Raw genomic sequence first — 19,101 nt, forward strand, 5'->3', positions numbered from 1 at the left:
TGGCCCCCCCGCCCTATCGAAAAAACTCCCTAAAAAAAAAAAAAAAAAAAAGAAAAGAAAAGAAAAAGAAACCTAAGAAACTCTCCTCCAGAAGTGTTACCGGTTACTTAGGTCAAAGCTGACTTCTCACTAGAGATTTGATGGCAGGCTCCCTGGCAGGAACTGCTTCGAAGCCTCTAGTGAGCCAAACTGCTGCCCTCGTGTTACATGGTGTGGTGTAGGGTCGCTGGCAGCTGTTGCTTTCCATGCGTTTCTGACAGAAATAACCCTTCCAGTCACTCGCCATGAGCCTGACTGGTGGAAACCTTAGCATGAGGAAATGCCACGTCTGTCCCAATCAGGATGGCACCGTGTCTGCAATCCCAGGGCACCCACTTGTCAACCAAACTCCAGCCGTTACATTTAAAAGCAGAAGTGAAAGGAAGACAAACCCCTGGGTTCCTGAAAGGGTTATTCTGACTTAGACTGGCTATAAAAATGCGATTGGCTGTTACTTGGTGCGGCCAAAGTGCAGCCAGAATGTCTTCTCTCTGCATCCAGGGCATTTGTTATTTTGGCTAAAAGGAGGCACGCAGTGCTCTGCTCTCCCGGGCAAAGATGGAGCAACAGGAGCAGTCCAAGAAGAAAGGGGTAAGTGCTTTGTCCAGGGAAGGAGCCCAGAGCAGCTCCAGCGGTCCCAGGGCCTGTTCAGCTTTCTGGGGAAGCTGCTGGGGGCTTGTGTGTGTTGGAGAGAGAACTCAGAGCTGGGGAGGGTCGTCGGGGGCCCTTCTCGTCTGAATTCACCCAGCAGCTGGACTTGCACAGGGAGGAGAGCAGAGGTTAAGATGGGGGCTCTTTGGAAGTCATTTTACTGCAACAGCCCTTAAAAGTACCTGGAACTGAACCGAAGAGACTCGATGTATTAATTTGTCCCAACTTCCTTAATAGTAAGAACTGGAAGTGGAGGGATTCCACAATCAGTATACTGGTTACAAAAGCGTTGCACGTTGCCAGTGAGGTATTTTGTTTTCATTTTGACTTCAGAGCATTTTAATGAAGCTTTTCATCAAGTAACACAGCCAAGCGGCTTGAGAAGAAAAACTCAGACAGGCTGTTGCTGGGTTTGAATGCAGTTCAAATCTGTCACTGAAGATCCCTACCTTTCCTTTTGTCTTTTAAAAACAAAAGATTTTTGTGCCTGTCCCCTAGTATAATTGCAGTTTACTTTTTAGATTTTTTTGATTGAGGAAAATACATGGCAGAAAGATAACACAAATTTATTAGCACGTAAGAAATTTAACTTGTCGCAATAGCATCTGCTTACGTTTGGAGTGGAGGGGAGTCATGCACATTTGTGCAAAATATTATTAAGGGTGGATGTGAGAGCCTTGCCACGGACAGATTGGAAGGGGGTGTTCTGTAGCACAGAGAGTAAGAGTGGATTTGGGGTGGGAGGTTAGAAGCACCTGGGATTCGTTCTTGCTCCACCCCATTCCAGCTGTGGGACTGGGGCAAGTCATGTAATTGTTGTTGTGTGTTTTCTCACCTGTCAGTGGGAGCGATAACCACAGCACTTTGCAAGGTGCAGGAGTGATGAAATGAGACAATGCGTGTGCAGTGCCTGCACGTGGTGGACGCCCCTAGAAAGGTCATTACTTCTCGATGATCCTGTGGGACAGCGTTTCCATCTCCACCACGCTGCTGACATTTGCCACTAGATGATTCCTTGTTGTAGGGACTGTGTTTTATAGGAAAGAAATGGAAGGAATGAGGATTAGGTGTTTCGCAGTCAGGGGAGAGCCTGGTCTGATCTGTGCCTACCATTCAAAGAGAAGTCCACCACCACCCCTAGTTCTCCTGGGAGGAAAGCCTCCTCCAGGCAGGATGGGACTAGAGATGGATTTCCCATTCCTGAGGATTACCTGCTCCTTGGGGAGAAAGCCAGGGCATGCACTGGACTTGCCAGGAGACTTTTGAACAACCATTCCAATAGCTTACAAGGCAAGAATCTGGGAACTCATTAAGGGAAGCCCAGTGGGAGGGTGTTTAGGAGCTGAGAGCAGTGGGGAGGGAGAGGGGCAGGCAAAGGCTACAAAGACCTGGATCTTACAGGGAAGCCTCCAGGCAGTGCTCAGGCCCAGTTCTCTATGCCTTGGTGGCTGTATGCCCAAGGCCTCACTGACTAACTCATAAGTAAAGAGAAAAGACCAGTAAATGTCTAATATGCATCAAGGGCTTACTGCCAAGAAAAAAAAACTCTTGGCCTAAAAGATAAAGGAAAAAGAAAAAAGAAGAAAAAAATGCACACACACACACACACACACACACACACACAGAGCAAAGCGTTTTATAGCTACATGGGAATTGTTTTCATTTCTTTTTTAGAACATCTTAAAATTTTAATCCTTCCTTTACAGTTACCTAGACCACTTTTGATTAAGAAAACTAGAAAGTAACTGCCACAAGCGAACGTTAGGCGGTGGCACGAGTCAATTTTCCACAGAGTCCTGCTTTGCGGGGGGTCTGATGCCCTGCTCGGGGTCTCTGCTCATACTTGCTGGAATCAATCATGGCAGGTTTTAGTCCACAGGCTGCTTTTCCCCATATTTCTTTGTAAATTCTTCAGCGTTCTTACAGAATTTTTTATAGTCCTTAGTGTATTCTTTGGCTAGGTCAGCCCGGAGGGGGTGCTCGGGCTGAGGGTCGTCCACCAGTGCTATGAGGGACAGGATTACTTGGTCGGTTTTGGTAGCTGGTTTCCAATTTCTAGCACTAATTACTGGCAGACAGACCTGCCCCTTTTCATCCATGTTCGGGGGATAGATCTTTTTTCAAATGTGATCTTCGGTGGTTTGAGTGGGTGTTCTGCTGGAAAGTTGATTTCGATTCTGAAGCCGCCTTGTCAGAAGGAGGGTTGTCAGAAACAATAAGCCCTTGCCAAGTCAATAAATTAGCTTCATCAACCTGGATGTTACGGAAGCTTTTCATTCCACACTTGCAGAATTCTTCAAGCTCTTTCATCAGCCTCCTCCTGGCCGCCATCTTGGATCTGGTGCTGCTGCTTTCCCCAACATAGGAATTGTTGAGTAGTTTCCCCTTCCCACCAGGAACAAGATGCCAGAGTGCTTTGGAAAACAAAAATACAGGACCAGCTTCACGGCCTTGGTTAAGGCAGCTAGATTTCTCATAGCAGACCCTGTGGTTCAAATCCCATTCCCAGGGGCTTGAAAAACACACTGGGCATGGATGTGCCCAAAATTCCAAAAAGAGGGAGAGATGGAGAAGAAGGAATTGTGGTGTGACCATGCTCTGCGGAGAGATGCTTTCTCTGCCCTCCTCCCCCTTCTCTGGTGAGCAGACATGTCCTCTAGCAAATTTTTTTTTTCTTAAAAAATGAAAATGAAAATAATGTATTTTTATGAAGCGTCTCCACCACCTACTAGTTTGACACCTTTGAGCAAATCACTTTCCCCCTCTACTCACTGGGTTCTCACACACAGTCATTCATGTTAACTGATTACTTAATTAACCCATGTCTAACACAACAGACCAGGTGTAGTTCTAAGCATTCTCATGTATGAACTCATTTATTCCTCACAACCGTCCTGTTTTAAAAGGTGATGGAACTGGGCCAGCAGGTGGCATGGGGAAGTTAAGGTGATTGGATCCCATGTAGCCAACTCCACAGTTCGAGTCCCAGACCCGACAGCTGAAAAACATGCCAGGCACGTGTGTGTGTGTGTGTGTGTGCTCAAACCTGAGAGGGGAATGGAGGAGAAGGGGTGGCCATTTCCCCAGGGTGTGATTTCTCACTTTTCTTTGTATCTCTGTAATGCATGAACCTATAGCAAAAATAAATAAATAAATAGGTAAAGTGAGGGAAACCTGTTTTCCTTACTGAACACAGAGAATTTCAATAAGCTGCCTGAGGCCACACAGCCCAGTTTAGCCACCTTGAAGCCTGTATTCTTGGGCTCCAGAAGTTCTGCTCTAACCACAATGACAAAACACCTATAGATCTAAAATGTTATACCATGTACCTCTCCTTTCTCCTTTGCCACGTGAACCTCAGGAGATTGACTTCCACTAAAGGATTATTATTATTATTATTATTTTGGAGAGGTTTTCTCTATAGGGCATGTGCGCTCACCAGACAGACAGAGAGAGACATAGAGACAGAAAGCGAGAAATCACCCCCCAGGGGGGATGGTCATGCCGCAATCCCTTCTCCTCCATTCTCCTCTCAGGATCTTGGGCACGCACGCACACACGCACGACATGAGTTTTAAGCCACTGGGTCCGGGGCGTGAACCGCGGTCGACTATGTGGTAGTCCAGCGACATAGCCATTATGCTAACTACTAGTTCCCAATTAATTCATAAGACTGAACTTTTTCCAGGGATGTTTGCATTCTGGCTGGAGAGAAGTATTAAACTCAAAGAATCTCTCTGATGAGAGAAACATAGAGAAAAAGTCTTTTTTTATTTTTATTTTTTAAAGAATTATTGGGTTGGCAGGTGACAAGGTGGTTAAGGTGCTGGACGCCCACATGGCTGACCGTGGTTCAAGACTCGGACCTGGTGGCTTTGTCTCTCACTTTCTCTCTCTCTCTCCCCTACTTTCATCAAATTTAAAAAAAAAAAAAAGCAAATTAAATAAATTTTTTAAATTAATTTTACGTATTATTATTACTTTTTCATTTGACCAGAGAGAGACAGAGAGAGAGAGGAAAGTGAGAAAGCAAGCTGCCAGGTTCAGGACTCAAACCATGGTCAGCTATGTGGGGGTCCAGCACCTCAACCACCACGCCACCTGCCAGCTCCAGAGACAAATTCTTATGGGAGATGGTGGGGGGACACGGCTTCCTTTCCAATATCCCTAAATCACACCTTGTCAGAGGTCACCCCCAGGGTGCCTATTTGACTAAGCTTCAAAATATTCTCTGAATTGTGAAAAACAGGAAACCGTTTACTGAAGGCATGAAGGTTGTGGTTTCTCCCGAAAGCATGCCTCGGAGTCATGCTGCCCCGTTTCTCTCTGAGAAGAGCCCCTCCTTGTGCGTGTCTCAGAGTTGCTGGGGTCTCTCATTTTAGCTAACGGGCCAGAGACTTGGACGTCCTCTTGGGCCCCCTTCCTCTCCCTCTGTCCTGACCCAGCCTCATACCAAATCCACCCACTCCTCCAAAAGAAAAAGAAAAAAGAAAAGAGTGAGAGAGAGAGAGCGCAAAGAAAGCTTAAGCCCTCTTTATTTTATGTGCTCTTTTACTTTGATCTTAGTCAAAAGGCAGAGAAGCGATTTCGAGACTTCTAGCGTATAGTCAGTCTCTTACTGAGAATGTATCTCCCATACCATAGACGCTCACTCATTTACAGCCGACAAACCGTCGCCCTTGGAAAAGAAGGAAATCCTGTCTTTTACACAATGTGGATGAGCCTGGAGGACGTTATACTAAGCAAAATAAGCCAGGCGTGGAAAGACACGCACTGCTTGATCTCACGTATGTGGAATCTAGAAGCGTCAAACTAGCGGCATCAGAATAGCATGACGGTTGCCAGGAGTGGGGGTCGGGAGTAACGAGAGAAGCGCGTCAGAGGGTACGTAGCTTGTTGTGTAGAATGAAAGTGTCCTGGAGTCTAACGTACAGCATGATGATGTAATACTCCTATACTTGACATTTACTGAAGGACCTCTTTTTGTTTTTAATTTGCTAAAGGTCATGTGTACTCTCCAGAGAGAGGGAAGGAGAAAGAACCCCCTATACACACTGGAATGGTCACACTGCAATTTCTTCTCCTCCATCTCTCCCTCCTTTTGGGATTTGAGACACATATACACAAGTGCCTACTGTGTTTTTCTTTCTTTCTTCTTTTTTTTTTTTTTTTTGAGAGAGAAATTTCCTATAGGAGACATGTGCTCACCAGAGAGACAGAAAGGAACGTAGAGACAGAAAGCGAGAAATCACCCTCCAGAGGGAATAGCCGTGCTGCAATCTCTTCTCTGTTTGCCTCTTGGGATTTGGGGCATGCACGCACGTGCACCTGGTGTGAGTCTCAAGCCACTGGGTCTGGACTCATACTGCGGCCAGCCACGTGAGAGTCCAGTGCCTTAATCACTACACCACCTGCTGGCCCCACCCACTGTGTTTTTCAAGCTTCTGGATCTGACACTTAAACCACACCCATTCAACTCTTTTTTTTTTTTTTTTCAGTTTTTTGCTAAAGTGCAAGTGCACTCTCCAGAGAAAGAAAAAGAGAGAGAAGGATAGTGAGAAATCACCCCCAGAGGAGATGGACACACACACACACACACACACACACACACACACACACACACCATGTTTCTTAAAGCTGCTGGGCCTAGGACTTGAACTACAGAGTCAGCCATGTGGGAGCCGGCCACCTTAACCACCACACCATCTGCTGGACTTCATCCAGCTCTTTTAGGGCTGATCCTTAAAGAGAAGATCTTGGGGCCAGCAGATGGCAGTTAAGGTGCTGGACTCCCACATGGTCAAGTGCAGTTTGAGTCCTGGACCCGGTGGCTTGACATTCACACTGGCGTGTGTGTGCCCAAAATCCAGAGAAGAGAGTGGAGAAGAAGGGACTGTGGCATGGTCATCCCCCCAGGGGTGGTTTCTCACTTTCTCTCTCTCTGTCTCTCCGGTGAGCTCACATGCCCTATAGCAAAAATCTCTCTTAAAAAAAAAAGAATAGATCTTAGTGTCCTCACCACACACACACAAAGGTACCTACCTGTGATGTGATGGGTATATTAATTACCTTGATTGCGATCATTTCACAGTATAATAATATATGCATGTCTGAGCATCACCCACGTACCTTAAAGATACATAATTTTTATTTGGCAATACCTCAGTAAAGCACATCATACTTAATAATGTACAACTGTATTACTGTCTTCTGTATTTACTATACTATGCTTTTTATCATTATTTTAGAATTTCCTCCTATTTATAAAAAGAAGTCTACTATAAAGCAGTATGTTGTGTTTTGCATTGAAAAACGCTTTTTTGGGGAGAAGGGAGAGGTTTTTGCTATAGGTCGTGTGTGCTCACCAGAAAAACAGAGAGAGACAGAGACAGAAAGCAAGAAATCACACACACACACACACACACACACACACACACACACGCACACCAGGGGGATGGCTACACTGCAATCCCTTCTCCTTCATTCTTCTCTCAGGATTTTGGGCATGCATGCATATGCACCCAGCGTGAGTTTAAGCCACTGGGTCCGGGACTCGAACCACAGTCGACTACATGGGAGTCCAACAACATAGCTATTACACCAACTGCTGGTCCTGAAGAACACTTTTTAAAATAAATGTGGTGCAGCTGGAGTGTCGGTGTTTAGAAGTCCGCAGTGGCGTACAGGAATGTCCCATGCGCTCATGGACTTGCCCGGTGTCCAGTCCTGTGGGCTGCATCCCCGTAAGGGCGCTACGCAGGTGTTCTGGTTTAGACTATGATTCGTTTCTTAAGTGGTGTGCTTTGGGATGTGATGCTGGGCGGTGGTGAAGCCTAGTAGGTGGAGACTGGCTCACTGAAGACATCCTCTTGTGAATAGGTTAGTGATGTCACATGAAACCACTGAGCTCTTGTTCTCTTGGGAAGGAGCGAGTTGTAAGAGCTGCTGACTGGGAAGGGAAGAACTACCTGTAGCTTACTCGCTCGCTCTCTCTCTCTTCCTCCCTCCCTCTGTCTTTCTCTGTAGGCACCTGCCATCCTCCATGCTTCTGTCATCCATCAGGCCTGATGCCAGGCCTAAGCCTTTGGACTTTGCGGCCACAGAATGGTCTCTCTGTCCCTAAGCAAAGCACGACTGTGTACTTAGGGTTGTGCGGCCCTCAGCACACCTGTAGAGCATTTTCCTCATCCCTAAAATAAAGCCCTGTTTGTCAGCATCCACTCCCTGTCCCCACCCCCACCCCAGTCTCCTCCCTTACCCCGGCCCTAGGCAGCCACTAATCTAATCTACTCTCTACCTCTCTGGGTTTGCCTCTTCTGGACATTTCAGATAGAATCAGACAGTAAGTGGTCTTTGTGACTGGCTTCTCTCACTTCAAGTAATGTTCTCAAATTTCATGCCCCTTGTATCAGGTGGCAGTATTTTTTATGGCCAAATAATTTTCCATTGTATGGATATACCACTTTTGCTTTTCCCTTTATCACATGGTGGCCATTTGGGTTGTATCCACTTTGGAGCTCTGGCGCTACCATGAAGATCTGTGTTCAAGTTTTCATGTGGATGTGTGTTTTCATTTCTCTTGGGTATATACCTAAGAGTGGAATTGCTGGGTTATATGGTTACTCTGTGTTTATGTTTGGGAGAATACTAATCTTTTCCAAGTGGTAAACCATTTTATCTTCCCTCCAGCAATGGAAGAGGACCAGTGTTCAATTCTCTGCCTAAATAGTCCATAAAGTTGGCACTTCTTGTCCGTGCCTCAGCCACTTCCCCACTTAACCAAGCCTCCATCTGCTGTCAATCAGCCCTTTTCAACCACCCCCTTCATTAAACTCCCCACTTCTGTTCTGCACCCAGTCCCTGGAGTGGTTTTTTAAAAGTTCAAGTCCTTGGACCAGCAGGTGGCATAGTGGTTAAGGTGCTAGACTCCCACATGGCCGACTCGGTGGCTTGAAAATCACATCGGGGGGGACCAGCAGTTAGCATAATAGCTATGTTGCTGGACTCCCATGTAGTCAACTGCTGTTCGAGTCCCGGACCCAGTGGCTTAAACTCATGTTGGGCACATGTGCGTACGCGCCTGAGATCCCAAAAGGAGAATGGAGGAGGAGAAGGGATTGTGGTGTGTCTATTCCCCCTGGGGGGTGTTTCCTCGCTTTCTTTCTCTCTACCTCTGTCTCTCTCTGTCTTTCTGGTGAGCGCACGCGCCCTATAGCAAAAAAAAAAAAAAAATCACGTCGGGCCCATGTACATACATTCCACACCTGTTGTTCGCCCCTTTCACTGCTGTACTAAGTACTGAAGAATCCCCTTTTGTCATTCAAGATGGTCTGAAATGGATGTTCAGCCTCATGTGTCCTGGGTGCTAGCACAGAATGGGTCTCCTTCGAAATCTAGTTTTAAGTATGTTTTCATTATGTCTTCTGTCTACTATAGCCAAAGTCCTGGGGTTAAAGGACATTAATCGGTAGTCCTAAATAATGAACATTTTCACATTTTTTCTCCTCTGCTTTCTTGGGAAGTTTATTTTTGAGATGGTGCTTGAGCTCACTACTCGAGCCAGCGAATTCAGCCACACGGCAGGAACTTCTGGAAGTAATTCAGACATTAGATGGAGTGTTGAAAAAGTACCTGGGAAATGTCTATTATGAAAAAATGGTGCAGAGATATCAATTTTTTTCACACCGAAATAAACACATAGTTAAATTCCGTTTTTCAAAGAACCTTTTGATTCTTCTCCTAGGTTTCACTGTTTTGTTTGTTTGTTTGTTTTTGAGAGATTTTTGCAATAGGCGAGATGGAGAGAGAGAAAGTGAGAAATTCCCCCCAAGGGGAGATGGCCACACCATAATCCCTCTCCTCCATGCTCCTCTCTGGATTGTGGGCATGCATGTACACACGACTGGTGTGAGTTTCAAGCTGCTAGGTGCAGGACTTGAACTGTGGTCAGCCAAGGAAGAGTCTAGCACCTTAACCACTACACCACCTGCTGGCGCCTTTGCTGTCTTTCTGACCCTGTAGTGCTCAGTGGAGGCAGCTCTTCACCCCAACCCTGGGGAACTTTTAGTAATGTCTGGAGATATTCGGGTTGTCAGAGTTGGGAAGAAGGATGCTAGTGGTATCTGATGGATAGAGGCCAGAGGTGCTGAAAATACCCTACAGCGCGTAAAACAGCCCCATAGCAAAGAACTATTGAACACCCTCAGTGTGGAAAGGGCCATGGTTGAGAAAGCCTGGGCTAACTCAAGATGGATGGAGGGACCAGCAGTTAGCGTAATGGCTGTTGCTGGACTCCCACGTAGTCGACTGAGGCTCGTGTCCCGGACCTGGTGGCTTAAACTCACACCGGGCATGTGTGCGTGTGTGCCCAAGATCCCGAGAGGAGAATGGAGGAGAAGGGATTGCAGCATGGCCATCCCCCTGGGGTGTGATTTCTCACTATCTCTCTTTCTCTGTCTGTCTGGCGAGCACATGCGCCCTATAGCAAAAACCTCTAAAAAAAAAAAAGATGGATGGAGGGTAGGGCTTAAGATATGGAATAGGTGCAAGACTACGGACTGTGAGATTCTGCTGCAGTTTGCTTCTTCTTTCTTTTTCCCTCCTTCCTTCCTTCTTTTCTTTTTTCCTTTCTTTTCTTCCTTCCTTTTCATTCTTTCTCCTTTCTTTTTTTTCTTTCTTTCTCTTTTCTTTTTACCTTTTCCCTTTCTTTTTCTTCCTTTCTTTTCTCTTCTTCCTTTTCTCCTTCCTTCCTTTCTTCCTCTCTCTCTTCTCTCTTCTTTTTCTTTTCTTTCTCTCTTTTTCTTTCTTCCTTTCTCTCTCTCTCACTCTCTGTCTTTGTTATTTCTTTGTTAATTTGCTGGAGGGCATGTACACTTCCCAGAGAAACAAAGTGAGAAAGCATCCTTCGTGGGAGATGCTCATGCCCCAATCCCCTCTCCATTTTTTCTTTGGGGATTTTGGTCATGCGCATACACATGCCTGGTGCTTTTTTCAGGTCATTGGGTGCAAAACTTAAACCACATGTTGGCCATTGGGATTCAGTCACCTTAATCCCTGTACCACTGGCTGGCCCAATTCTATTTCAATTTCTACAAGACTTTGGAATAAGGCAGGAGGTCCTTCCACCCCAAGGCTGCTCCCTGACTTGAACTGTGATCTCTTCCACAGAAGCTGACGCTTGTGCTGGCTCTGGCGACCCTGATTGCTGCCTTTGGGTCATCCTTCCAGTATGGGTACAACGTGTCTGCTGTCAACTCCCCAGCAGAGGTAGGTCACAGTGGCTAGAGATACATTCTTGAATATCGGGGCGGGGGGCGCCTGGAGCAGCCCGTCTTGGGTGCACGCAGTGAGTACAGTGTGTCCTCGAGTAAAGGGAAAGGGACACGGGCCCAAGGGAACTTGCAGGCACAGGGCCTTGGGTTGACCAGGTCCAGCTAGACACGGTAGCTCTTTCCCCATCTGGCAGTGTTGATATCAGCGTGCATAGATTATCTTATCAAATGACCTGACAACTTAGGTCATTCATTCTGCAAAACCAGAGCAAATTATCCCGGCATTCTTGTGTTGCTTTTTTCCCAGTTCATGAAAGACTTTTACAATGCGACCTACACTGATAGAAACGGCAGACCCTTAGATGAGTTTCTCCTGACGTTGCTGTGGTCCATATCCGTGTCCATGTTTCCCTTCGGAGGCTTTATCGGCTCCCTTCTGGTCGGCCCCTTGGTGAATAAATTTGGCAGGTAAGAGAAGGTGCGTTTTCAATGCCCTCAGATCACATCAGAGTTTTAAAAAAGCATAGACCTAAAACAAAAATTGTTATCGTGAGCCTAGGGTAAGAAATTACACCATGGTGGGACCAGCAGATGGCATAATGATTACATCCCTGGACTCACATGTGGCCAACTGTGGTTCAAGTCCCAGACCTGGTGGCTTAAAACCTGTGCTGGGCATGTGTACACGTATGCCCAAAATCCCAAGAGGAGAATGGAGAAGAAGGGACTGCAGGTGTAGTCATCCCCCTAGGGGGTGATTTCTCACTTTCTGTCTCTTTGTCTCTCTGGCCACTGAGCATGCCCTGTAGCAAAAAAAATAAAATCTCTCTAAAAAAAAAAAAAAGGAAAGAAAAAGAAAGAAAGAAAGAAAGAAAAAGAAATTACATCATGGTATTTTTTATTTTCTAACATGGTCATAAAAAGACCAGACATTAGCAAAGTGATCAGGTCCTAAGCAAGGCCTCATGGGTCACCAGCGGGAGTCGCTGGAAGGAGAAGGTGGCCTCTCATCGCTCTTTTTCTCTCCTTTGTTTTATTTTAATGTCAGGCCCTGTCACAGTGTGAGACAGTGTCCTAGGGCATCTCTTTCACAGTGACACTAGAGTTGGGGACACGGAGGTCAGGCCAATCTTTGCCCCCATTTCTAGAAATATTAGAAATTACATTATTTCACTCCAAAAAAGTTTCCTTAACTACTCTAAATTCTGTGGACATGCGAGAGCGGCCTGGATATAAACAAAGCTTAGCTTGCCCTCGCCCAGCCCCACCCTGGATGAGGAGCACGTGGAGGCTGGGTGAGGTCAGGTTGCTGGTTCTCAGACACAGATCTTGTTAGCTCAAGAGTTAAGACAAGTCCTGGGACCAGCAGATGGCATAGTGGTTACATCACTGGACTCCTACATAGTTGACCACAGATCACGTCCTGGACCTGGTGGCTTAAAACTCACTCCAGGTACATGTGTGTGCAAGCCCAAAATCCTGAGAAGAAAATGGGAAAGGGATTGTGGCATGGCCACCCTGCCGGGGGGTGATTTCTCACTTTCTGTCTCTTGGTCTCTGTCTCTCTCTGTCTCTCCAGTCATGTTCCCTATTGCAAAAATCTCCAAAAAAAAAAAAAAAAAGGAGAGCCGTCCTTGGTTTCTTCTTTGATATTTCTGGAAAACAGTCTGAGAATAAAACTTCATAGCCTTGGGGCCAGAAGATTGCATAGCGATTATGACGCTGGACTCCTACATGACCAACTGCAGTCTTAGTCCTGGACCTTGTACCTTAAAAATCATGCCAGGCATGTGTGCGTGTGTGCCCGAGATCCCAGGAAGGAAAATGGAAAAGAAAGAATTGTGGCATGGCCATCCACCCTGGGAGTGATTTCTCACTTTCCCTTTCATTGTCTCTCTTTCTCTGGCAAGGGCACGCACCCTAAGGCAAAAACCTAAAAAATAAAATAGAATAAAATAAACTTCACAGCCTCTGGCTCGGGATCTAAGAGTCTAAGAACTTCCTGGAAAGTCAGTATTGAACCCACAGTTTTCCCCATGGGCCCCTTATAGCAGAACAGTCTTCAGGTCAGAATCAAATATGCAGGACTCTTCTCATTGAGTGGAGGACTCCAGGATGTAGTCGAGAGACTGTTTCAGTGTAACACACAGAGACTTCCTCCCCATTCATTCTCTCCTCTTCTATAATGAACTTGTTGGGCCAGCAGGTGCTGTGGTGGTTTAGGCGGCTGGATTCCCAAGTGGCTGGCTGTGGTTCGAGTCCCAGACCTGGCAGCTTGCTTTCTCACTTTCCTTCTCTCTCTGTCTCTCTCTGGTCAACTTTTAAAAATAAAATAAAGTAATGACAATATAATTAGATAAAATAATCCTTTAAAAAAAAAAAAAAACTACTAGCTGTAATGAACTTTTCATTTCCATGGCTATTACTCATTTCAAGAACTTCTACTTGTGAGCCAGCAGGTGGCATGGTAATTAAGTACCATTTTTAAAAAAAATAGATTTCAATTTTAGAGCAGTTTTAGGTTCATAGCAAAACTGAATGGAAGGCAAGGATATTCCCCATATATCGGGTTGTCTGAAAAGTCATGATGCATTTTTGCATAGAAAAACAGAAAAAATACATCATGACTTTTCTGACAACCCTTTATCTCCCCCACCACATATAACCTCCCCTGCTGTTGTCAACCCTCACCAGAGTGTACCTTTCTTACTATTTCTTTTCATTCACCTTTTAAATGTTACGTTTTTTTAAAAAAATTCTCCCATGAGTGAGAGGCAGAGGGATAAGCCCCCCAAGCAGGTCTGGATGTTTCAATCCATGCCCAGCCTTACTGGGCCTGGATCACGTGCACATGCTTGCCCAGCATACTCAGGGAGGTCTCTGACACCAACCTGCCCACACGGTCAGCCTTACAGAGCACTGCTTGTCACGGCTGTGCCACCGAATGGCCCCCATTTACTCCAACTGACGGACCTAAATTTACACATCACTGTTACTCACGGCCCATAGTTGACATTAGGATTCTCTCTTGGTGTTGTACATTCTATGGTTTTTCCCAGAGGGCGTGTACACGTGCACCAGAGAGAGAGAGATCACCCCTCAATAGGGCCTAGTCATGCTACAATCCTTCATTTCTTCATTTCTCAGTGTTATCAGGATCCTGGGCATGTATGCATGTGCCCAGCATATTTTTCAAGCCACCAGGACTGGGATTTGAACTACAGTTGGCCATGTGGGATCTGGCTCCCTCTACACAGTGCTTAATGGCTACACCACAGGGCCAGTCCATACATTCTGTGAGTTTTGACTAACTTAAAATACACACATCCACTACTGTAGTATCATACAGGATAGCTGTATTGCCCTGAGCATCCTCTGCTTTGCTATTCATCCCTCCCCTCACCCCTAACTCCTGGGAACCACTGATCTTATACAGTGTTCCTGATTTTGCCTTTCCCAGAATGCCATACAGTTGGAATCACAGTAGAGAACGTTTTCAAATTGGCTTCTTTTACTTAGTAATATGCATTAAGGTCCCTCCATGTTTACTCATGGCTTGAGAGCTCATTTCTTTTTAGTGCTGAGTAATATTCCATTATCTGGATGTAACACCCTTTATCCATTCACTGCTTGAGGACATCTTGGTTGCTTCCGATTTTAGACAATCATGAACAAAGCTGCTATAAACATCCATCTGCACTTCAGTTTGCTGTGTGGACACAGTTCTCAACTCCTTTGGGTAAATACCAAAGAGAGTGATTGCTGGATCCTGTGAGGGCAGATAAGAGTGTTTACTTTTGTAAGGAACCACCAACCGGCTTCCGAGGCCGTGTCGTTTCGCATTCCCACCAGCAGTGGATGCAAGTACCTGCCGCTGCTGCACTTGGTGTCGTCAGGGTTCTGGGTTCTAACCGTTCTACCAGTGCTATGTCATTGTTGCTTTAATTAACATTTCCCTGATGACTTATCACGTGAAGCAATTTTTTCATAGGTTTATTTCCCATCTGTGTATCTTGGCAAGGTGTCTGTTAAGACCTTTCATCCTTTTTTATTGAGAGAGGTTTTTGCTATAGGGTGTGTGCACTCGCCAGAAAGACAGAGAGAGAGACAGAGAGACAGAAAAGGAGAAATCATCCTCCGGGGGGATAGCCCCACCGCAATCCCTTCTCCTCCATTCTCCTCTCAGGATCTTGGGCACACACACACATGTGCCCGGTGTGAGTTTAAGCTACCGGGTCCGGGATGCGAACTGCGGTCGATTACATGGGAGTCCAGCAATATAGCCATTACGCTAACTGCTGGTCCCCGTTCACCCATTTTTAAGTCAGGTTGTTTGCTTGTTGAGTTTTAAGAGTTCTTTGTATAGTTTGGATAATAGTCCTTTATCAAATTTGTCTTTTGCAAATATTTTCTCTCAGTCTGTAGCTTGTCTTCTCATCCGCTTTCATAGAGCAGTAATTTTAATAAGAACCAGTTTACCAATTTTTTTCTTTCCTTTTTTTGGCAATAAAACTTTCAGCATGATTTATTATTGTAATCAAATTCTTAACATACAAAGCACCCTCTTATCCAGCTTACTCTTTGTATAGCTGACCTACCCTTCTGAGGGAATCATGTCAAAATTGGACTTTTGCTTTTGAGAGATCCTAAAATGGAACTAGATCCCACTGTTTGAGGTAATTATGATAATATATATATATATATATATATATATATATACCAGTCATCTCTTTAGTCCTTAACACAATTTTAACTTGGACAGATTTATTCTAGTTAAGCCACATAAGTATCAACGTGTAAACTTGTTTTGATTAAAGAATTTTTCTATCAAAAAAAAAGAGTTTGTTTCTCTGTGTCCCTGAAATTTGATCAGTTCAGTTGATGCTATATGTACTTTTTTTTATTGCCACAGGGTGTGTACACTCACCAGAGAGAGAAGGTGCCCCCACTGGGGCGTGGTCACACCACGATCCTTTTTCTTCTGTTGATATTTCACCATCCAGTGCACGCACACCCACACACGTACCTGGCGTGTTTCTCAAGCTGCCAGGGCCAGGATTCAAACCATGGTCAACTGTGTCAGGCTTTCTGTGCACAGCACTTAACCACGGCACTATGGGGTTAGCCCAGTGTTATGTATATATTTTGAGTTTGGGTTGGAAGGCTCTGTGTTTATAATTCTCTCATCTTTGATATTATTTACTTTATTTCTTTGTAATGCCTTTCTTTATGTTTTATATGTTTTTCCCCAAATTATACTTTGTCAGTTATTGAGACTGTTAACCAGATTCCCTTTTGTCTATGTTGGCCTTTTAGCCATTACTATCATTTTATATTTTAGAACTTTATTATTTTTTTTAATTTTAAGTATCAAGTCAGTCTTTCATAAAATGTGCCTCTGGTATTGTATCTAAAGTCATCGCTAAACCCAAGGTCCTTAGAATTTTTTTCCCTGTGCTATCTTTTAAGAATTTTATAGTTTTGCGTTTAAGTCTATGATCCATTTCGAGTGAACATGTATGAAGGTGTCTGGTCCGTCTAGATTTATCGTGTGTATGCCAATGTCCATTTGTTCTTGCACCATTTGTGGAAAAGACTATCCTTTCCATCTTGTATTGCCTGTGCTCCTTTGTCAAATATCAGTCTCCTGTATGTGCGTGGGGGTATTTCCTGGCTCTCCATCCCCTCTCATTGATGTACTTGCCCGTGCCTTCATTGGTACCACACTGTCGTGACTACTGGAGCCGTACAGTAAGTCTTGAAGTCAGGTGTACTGTCAGTGTTCCGAGAGCTAGATATCCTCATCTTACAGCGGGGTTACACCCTGATAAATAAACAGTTGAGTTGAAAAATGATGAAGTGGAACCATCACAAGTTTGGGACCATCTGTAGTATGGTTTTTGATTCCTTATTTATCATTTTAACTATTCATTTTATTTTTTTATTTTTTATTTTTTTGGAGAGGTTTTTGCTATAGGGCATGTGCACTCGCCAGAAAGACAGAGAGAGACAGACAGACAGAAAGCGAGAATCAGCCCCCAGGGGGGATGGCCACACCGCAATCCCTTCTCCTCCATTCTCCTCTAGGGATCTTGGACACGCCCAGCGTGAGTTTAAGCCACGGGGTCCAGGACTCAAACCGTGATCAACTACATGGGAGTCCAGCAACATAGCCATTACGCCATCTGCTGGTCCCAAACTAATTGTTTTAACTATTTGATCATCTTTGTCTAACCCTATGGCCTGTGCTGTTTGTACATGTGACCTCTTGCAGATGATGGACTTTTCAGGTGTTTTGAAGTAATGGGGCTCCATGGTGAGGAGCTCCATCATGAAGGGTGCTGTCGTTAGTGGTGCCACCGTGAAGTCCCCAGAGAAGTTGGCCTTTGCTTCTGGCAGGGTCTTCAGGGCCCATCACCTACAGGCTAGTTCCTGACTTAAATGGGAATGCTTTCTAAGTTTTATTAAGTGTGACTGGGGCTGGCCCGTAATGCAGTGGGTAAGTGCTGTGTCTGAAGAGATGGATCCCACATGGCCAACTGTGATTTGAATCCAAACCTGGTGGCTTGAAAAACATGCTGGGTATGTGTGTGAGCATGCTTAAAATCTTGATGGGATGGGTAAATGGAAGAAAACAGCTTGCAGCATGACCATCCATTCTCCTCTAGGGATCTTGGCCCCGCCCAGCGTGAGTTTAAGCCACCGGGTCCAGGACTCAAACCGTGATCAACTACATGGGAGTCCAGCAACATAGCCATTACGCCATCTGCTGGTCCCAAACTAATTGTTTTAACTATTTGATCATCTTTGTCTAACCCTATGGCCTGTGCTGTTTGTACATGTGACCTCTTGCAGATGATGGACTTTTCAGGTGTTTTGAAGTAATGGGGCTCCATGGTGAGGAGCTCCATCATGAAGGGTGCTGTCGTTAGTGGTGCCACCGTGAAGTCCCCAGAGAAGTTGGCCTTTGCTTCTGGCAGGGTCTTCAGGGCCCATCACCTACAGGCTAGTTCCTGACTTAAATGGGAATGCTTTCTAAGTTTTATTAAGTGTGACTGGGGCTGGCCCGTAATGCAGTGGGTAAGTGCTGTGTCTGAAGAGATGGATCCCACATGGCCAACTGTGATTTGAATCCAAACCTGGTGGCTTGAAAAACATGCTGGGTATGTGTGTGAGCATGCTCAAAATCTTGATGGGATGGGTAAATGGAAGAAAACAGATTGCAGCATGACCACACCCCATTGGGGAATGTTTTCTCTGTCTCTTTCTCTGGCAAGTGCATGCAACCTCTGGCAATAAAAACTATATAAATAAATAAGTGTGATGTTTTAGTAGATAACCTTATCAGCTTAAAGATGTTTTTCTGTTTATAGTTAGTTGTTTTTTTTTTTAAATCATAGTGGTATTAAGTTTTATTGACCTCTTTTGCTGCTTCTATTGATATCATTCTATATTTTTCCTCAAAATAAATTTTAATGGACCCAGCAGGTGGCATAGTAGTTAAGGTGACCTTGGTTTGAGTTGACCTTGGTTTGAGTCCTGGATCTGATAGCCTGAAACTCGCACCAGGCACATGTGCATGCGTGCCCAAAATCCCAAGAGGAGAATGGAGGACAAGGGATTGCAGCCATCCCCCCTGGGGGGGAGGTGGTGGTGGTGGTGTGATTTCTCACTTCTCAAACAAACAAACAAAAAATAGAGAGAGAGAAATAAGCTTTAGTATGGTGAACTACATTGAAGATTTTTGTGCACACTGTCAAATTCAATCTGCTAATGTTTCATTTAGGATTTTTACATTTATATTGATATAAGTGAGGGTGGCTTATACTTTTCTTCTGATGTCCTTACCCAGTTTACATTTTTTTCGGTAAGAATTATTTATTACTTTTATTTATCATTGTTATTATTTTAATTTGCTATAGGCCACATACGCTCACCTGAGAGAGAGCGAGAGAGAGAGAGAGAGGAAAAGTGAGAAAGCAAGCCACCAGGTTTGGAACTTGAACCTCAGTCAGCCATGTGGAAGTCCAGAGCCTCAATCACCACACCACCTGCTGGCCTCTACCCAGTTGGGATTTCATGATCAAACTGAAATTCTAAACTAGCTTATGATTTCAAAAATCCTTTACCAGGCTCTTTC

General features: G+C 44.9%; 1 protein-coding gene and 1 pseudogene across 2 annotated transcripts in view; one reads left to right on the top strand and one right to left on the bottom strand.

The window, feature by feature from the left end:
* Positions 1-19,101, top strand: part of SLC2A5 (solute carrier family 2 member 5) — a 31,727-nt gene that overhangs the window by 1,210 nt on the left and 11,416 nt on the right. Inside the window, exons 2-4 of one of the 2 annotated variants that reach the window (XM_027770645.1) lie at positions 541-630; positions 10,858-10,956; positions 11,269-11,429. In XM_027770645.1, the coding sequence (XP_027626446.1) occupies positions 598-630; positions 10,858-10,956; positions 11,269-11,429 (293 nt within the window). In that variant the 5' untranslated portion in view covers positions 541-597. Of the gene's footprint in view, positions 1-540; positions 631-10,857; positions 10,957-11,268; positions 11,430-19,101 lie in introns of those variants that run through there. The other variant, XM_027770646.1, reaches the window with a different exon arrangement.
* LOC106734573 (ubiquitin-conjugating enzyme E2 L3-like) lies at positions 2,559-3,021 on the bottom strand (annotated as a pseudogene).

This window comes from Tupaia chinensis, unplaced genomic scaffold (assembly GCF_000334495.1).
Source record: "Tupaia chinensis unplaced genomic scaffold, TupChi_1.0 Scaffold000146_1, whole genome shotgun sequence".
Lineage (NCBI taxonomy): Eukaryota > Metazoa > Chordata > Mammalia > Scandentia > Tupaiidae > Tupaia > Tupaia belangeri.